The sequence below is a fragment of the Sinocyclocheilus grahami genome, unplaced genomic scaffold (assembly GCF_001515645.1).
Source record: "Sinocyclocheilus grahami isolate Dianchi unplaced genomic scaffold, SAMN03320097.WGS_v1.1 scaffold817.1, whole genome shotgun sequence".
Taxonomy (NCBI): domain Eukaryota; kingdom Metazoa; phylum Chordata; class Actinopteri; order Cypriniformes; family Cyprinidae; genus Sinocyclocheilus; species Sinocyclocheilus grahami.
The window spans coordinates 424,165-430,202 of record NW_015505996.1 but is presented as its reverse complement, the minus strand read 5'-3'; the positions used below and the strand labels follow the sequence as shown (position 1 = coordinate 430,202).

General features: G+C 34.1%; 1 protein-coding gene across 1 annotated transcript in view; it reads right to left on the bottom strand.

Moving 5' to 3' along the window:
• The window catches only part of LOC107562299 (integrator complex subunit 7-like), a 13,587-nt gene that overhangs the window by 799 nt on the left and 6,750 nt on the right, over positions 1–6,038 (bottom strand). The window contains 9 exon segments of the mRNA XM_016246930.1: positions 77–262; positions 2,532–2,630; positions 2,744–2,775; positions 2,778–2,875; positions 3,047–3,115; positions 4,113–4,216; positions 5,041–5,235; positions 5,364–5,570; positions 5,634–5,667. Coding sequence (XP_016102416.1) covers positions 77–262; positions 2,532–2,630; positions 2,744–2,775; positions 2,778–2,875; positions 3,047–3,115; positions 4,113–4,216; positions 5,041–5,235; positions 5,364–5,570; positions 5,634–5,667 — 1,024 coding nt within the window.

The window sequence follows — 6,038 nt, the reverse complement described above, 5'->3', positions numbered from 1 at the left end:
TGTGGAGAAAAAACAGTGGGGGGGGGGGGGGATCAACAATGTGAAGAAAATGTTTTGGACTCTTGGTTGAACTGACCTTGAAGTCGGATCCAGGTTTCGTCTGTAGAGTAGAGCTGACTTTGAGGCAGACGGCCTGGATCTTGCGGAACAGGCCTGGAGAGGAGCCGTGCTGCACCACCCCCTCCACCTTTAAAGTCAGCTGCTGGTTGTTCTGCACTGGGATTGGCTCGTTTGGTGTACGAGGAGATGGAGAGAGAGCAAGCTAAAACAAACAGCATTTTAAAATGTAATAGGTTACATCGCAATATTGGAAATATTTATTTTTAAAACCATGAAGGCGAGCTGATGGATATCACATAAGCAACGTGCAAACTTTGCGCAAGAGTTATGTAAGAACAGTAAGAACGTCTTAATCTCAGTCAGTTCACTGTGCAGAAAGTGAAAGTAAAAACAATGACGGAGCTTTCGAATCTACTTCAACATATGCTGATAACTAGAGGTCGACCGATAGTGGATTTTGCTGATACCGATAGCTAGGTTGGCCCACACTGGCCGATACCGATTAATTAACCGATAGTTTTAAAATTGATACTGAACAAAAACTAAAATAGTGCTTTATTAACAAAAACAGTACTGAACCAAAAAATAATAATAATAGTAATAGTAAATGTTGAAATTAACACACTCTAACAAGGAACAATACTTACACAGCTTTCATTAATCTTAATGCTACAAATGGACTCTTATTTTAAAGTGTTACCATTTCATTTCAACTGTCATGCTTAAAGACGCACATCTTTAAAATTTATACACAAAGGCTATAGCATTAAAATTATATACATATGGATATTGTATGTATACTCTCACACAGTTAAATGCTTCCATTCTTGAACACTTGATGATTATCTAGGAGAATAAGAGAACTCTAGGAGAACTCGCCGGTATCACACACACTCCGGACGCGTCGCGTTCAACTCAAGCATCGGACTAAATATGTTTTGATTTCAACCCCTAGAGGCCGCTCTCGCACTGTGTAATGACAGCAGACCCTTCTCAGCCGGTCCAGCAATGGACGCAACCCGGAAAACTATCGGCATGGATTTTTGTCGATAACCGATAGTTCCAGCAATCAACTATCGGTGCCGATTAATTGGCAAAACCGATACATCGGTCGACCTCTACTGATAACGGTATATAGCTAACTGTTTTAATTTATTCCCTTAAGATTTCTCTTGTGGCCCGTAGGCTAGTGGAAAAAAAAAAACTAATGAGAAAAACGTATTTTGTGTTAAACAGGTTGTTTTGAAACTCGGTGCTTGAAATAGGCTAAAGCGTTTTATTTCATTGATTTTTATTGATGACTGCAGTGTTAATATTTTAATTATAGGCCTATAATTCATTGTATAATAGACCTGTTTTAAAATACCTTTTTTTTTTTACATTTTAATTGAGGAGTAAATAGCCTAATCTTTTGTTATCCTTGCAGCGCCTCAGTTATGCGGTATTGCGGGGCAAATTAATTGTAATTTTAATTTAATAATAAAAGTAACTTCGTAATAACAATAGGCCTAATAAAATAAGAACGAAACAGAGTGCCAAATCCTCTTAATATTGCCAATAATTTATGTTTTTGACAATATCTCTGGCTCTTGTTGATACAAGATCATCGTCTTTCGACGCACCCCTGCAAGGGGAGGTTATCGCCGGGCAGACAGCACGGTGCCTGTTATGTCGTTTGGGCTGCCTTGTTGAGCGCTGTGGCACTGAGAACATTCTATTTCACACACTTTAAGCTCTTTTATTTTCCAAATGTAATAGGATTAGTCCAACGAATGCGTACCGAACCGAAAGCCTTGTACTGAACGGCTCAATACGTATACGTGTATCGTTACACCCCTAATATATGTGTGTAATGTAGTAACAGGTAAGGATGTAAAGTACTTGAGTAAATATACTTTACTTGTACCTGAATACTACAAAACCTTAATAATCTTACTAAAAAAAAAATACAAACGACTTCTTACAATTTCATCACATTTAAAATACACAGATTTTTTTTCTAAATGGGGAAATCTTATTACTTTTATTATTAATATGTATTATTATAATTATTATTAGTAGTATATAAAATTATAAAAATTAAATCAAGGTAGAAATATCATACTGTAAATATCATACTATAACACTCTAGAACTGTAAAGTATATAAAGTTTATCATTTCGATGCAGTCTTTGCAATTTGATAATCACACTAAATCGTATAGGCTTGTTAGAATTAATAAACAATTTTTTTTTAAAAACAGTTACCGACCAACTGGCAAGTAACACTGTTTCATATGCTCGCCATCACAGGTTTTACTCGCATTTGAAGACAAAAATTAAAATATTAAATTTTTTCTCTGAATTTTATCACCGTTAAAGTAAATAATTCACAGCTAATTTTTCATTTAGCAATTTATAAACATTAATAAAATAGTTAAATTTGTACATTTTTAATAGTAATTTTTCATAATAATTATACAGATTACTTACTTTAATGCTGGTGGATTGAAGCTTCTGGAAGAAATATCTCTGGAATGACAGTGGTACCTTCAAAATGGCTATAACAGCACCACACAGACATCCAGTGTGCTTCAAACAGAAAAACAAAAGATGCATTTAGAGTCAAAAATGTGCCCATAAAAAGTGAATCCATATGGATTACAGACAGGAACAGTCGGCCAATGAAAACCTTAAAACATTACCAGGTAAGAGACAGGAGGGTGCTTCCTGCTAGGTTTTCCACTTCCTCCAGGACGTGATTGAACACAGCCAGCATTCTGAGTTCATACTCGCTCTCTGCCAGCACTGATCCGTGTGTGCCAAACTCCTGGAAACTGAACCACAGATGGATGTCTTTACAGTAAGTGCAAATGAAATATTCAAACTAAAATCTAGTCTTTATGTTGTGCCTAATAATCTTCCAAACCTCTTGTTGTGATCCCACATTGAATATATGAAGCACTGCTATTAAGTTAAGAGTGGTAAATGTTAAAGAGTATTCTTACCTGGCCGTTTGCGGATCAATTATTAAAGCCTCAATAACATAAGATACAAGCAAGCAGCTTTGCTGTTGTCTAAGAAAGGTTTTAAGGAACGTACAGATGCTTGGCAAAATATCTTCGGATGAGGCCTTCATTCATTGTGGCCTTGCAAATGCCATATTTAGTTAGAAACAATGGCTAAAAAGTAAAGTGTGTTACTTTTGGAACAGTATGAACAAAATCACTAATGTAAACAAATATGTGACACTGACCATGCAAACTCATTTTGTAGAAGTTTTTATAATTTAAAAAAAATAATAATTTTATTTAATTTAGGGTTAATATATATAATTTATCATTTTAATATAATTAATATAAATTATAATTGTAATATAATTAAATATACACAAAAAAAATGTCATGTTTTTGAAAGAGCTCTGCATTTATATGATTAAGAATTACAGTAATATTGTGAACCGTTTTCTATTTTCATTTATTTTAAAATGTAATATTTTCCTGTGATGGTAAAGCTGAATTTTCAGCATCATTACTCCAGTCTTCAGTGTCGCATGATCCTTCAGAAATAATGACAATATACTGATTCGCTGCTCAAGAAACATTCTCCAGTACTATCAATATTGAAAACTTTTTTTGTGGAAACGGTGATAAAACGTTTCGGGTAAGTATGATTTATTTTTATTTTTTTTACAAAAAGAGTTAATACATTTACATTTAAAAGTGACATTTATAAAGACTTTTATAATATTAGAAAATATTTCTATTTTAAACAAATTCTGCTCAATTAAGATTTCTACTCACCAAAGAATCCAGAAAAAAAATTGCAGTTCAAAAAATTATTACAGCTCTTTAACCACTAGTGTATAATAAATATAAAAAAACAATTATGAAAAAGTTTTTTAAATTTAACACAAATGAATGTATAATATTAGTATAAATTTATAATAAATTAAAATAGAACCATTTCACAAGTGAAACTGCCAGTTAAATTACATAATTAGCAAGAAGACCTCTAAATAAATAAATAACTGTTTTTGCACACAGATTGTCCTCCAAGGCAAAAAAAGGATACAGTTCAACATTACGGAGGGTGGCGTAGTCGGCATCAAACGAAGACTGATACAGGTCGGCATAGCGAGCTGCCAGACTTCGAAATTCATCCATGGCTAATTTCATCTACATCCAAAAAAAAACACACATACAATAAACATGCCATCCTCATAGAAGAACTCTTAGAAATAATTTTAGACAACATGAGGCAATAGTGTTGCTTTCGTCAACGAAAATTATGACTAAATATCGTCGTCAACGAACCTTTATCACGTGACGAAAACGAGACGAGACGCAACGAAAAAGGGTGCCGCGACTAAAAAAAGGTTGGGAAACACTGATTTAGAAGAAGAAAACCAAACAAAGTTAAGTCTAAGTTAAGAGAAAGGGACCAATGGCCGTTCGTCTTTATTTAAATTGATGTGTGTGTACTTCTAACATGTTTGGTTGGTAAAATAAATGTTGTAAATTCAAATCAGAGCGTCTTCCGTCTCTGGAATGGATGTATTCTTGAGTCTATAAGGTAACAATAATATAATAAGATAACCTTGTTTGAAATGGGTTTGGCTAAAAGAACATTTTGGTTTCGTCTATACTACTAGGTACTCATACAATATTGACTGGGTTAAATAGAATTGCATTTCTAAAAAGAGACAAAAATAAAATTTTCATTGACAAATTAGACTAAATGTCATCGGTTTTCGTCGACTAAAACTAGACTAAAATAGTCATGGATAATTCTGACTAAAATAAGACTAAAATGCTCAGACTTTTAGTTGACTAAAACTTGACTAGACTAAAAAGAGTATGAATGTGACTAAAACTAATAAAAACTAAAATGACAGCTTCACACAAAGACTAGACTAAAACTAAAATTAAAACAGGCCGCCAAAAACAACACTATGAGGCAACTGCAATAACACAAACGGTATGCAGTATGTTTTGAGCACCTGTGTTGAAATGTGTCCGCAGCGCTGCAGCTCGCTGCCTGAGGACAGAGCGATGGTGGTGGCGATGGCAGGAGGGGGGCTGGTCTTCAGACTGTTGCAGGTGCAGATGAGCTGGGACAGGGCCCGAAGAGTGTCTATCCGCAGCTTCACAAACTCACACTGGAACGTCAAAGGACTCAGCAGCGTACTGGCAGCCTGAAGACGAAACAGGATTACAGTCAGTCACAAAAAACTCTTCTGTGCTGCTTCAATATGAATATAAATCAACAGAGGATAATAGACAGCATACAAAAAAAGCAAAAAGATGACTGGCGAATCCTGACCGTGAGAGACGCAATTCCCTTCTGGTAGGATTTGAGTGCTTCAGAGATGGCGCTCATGGCTGCGCTGTAGTCTCCATCTGAAAGGCCGCTGAGGCACTGCTCCGCCTGAGAGAACTCCATCAGACTGTTCAGCCAGAAGTAGAAGTGCTCTGAGGCCACGCGGGTACGAAGACTCTGGTACAACTCCCGAGAAAAATCATGGCAGCCCTGTGGACAAATTATAGATTGGAGAGCATTGGAAAGAGGTCATTTTACACTGTATTCAGCTACTAGCACAAAAGTGTCTGGGGGAGTCTCATGAAAACTATCAAGAACTATCCAGGTCACATTTTGCACTAAAATGAAATCAAATGAAATCAAATGAAAAAATTAAATGAAATAAAAATGAAATCAATACAAATGAAAATGTCAAATGAAATGAAATAAATAAAAAAAAAATTAAATGGAAAAAATTAAATGAAATTATATTACATTAAAGTTAAATTAAATTTAAAAATAAGATAAAACAAAAAATGAAATAAATTAAAATGAAATGAAATAAAACAAAGTAAAAAAAGAAATAAAATGAAATTCAATGAATTCAAATAAATCAAATTAAATGAAAAATTTATGAAATTACATTAAACGAAATGAAAAAAAAAAAAAATATATATATATATATATATATATATATAT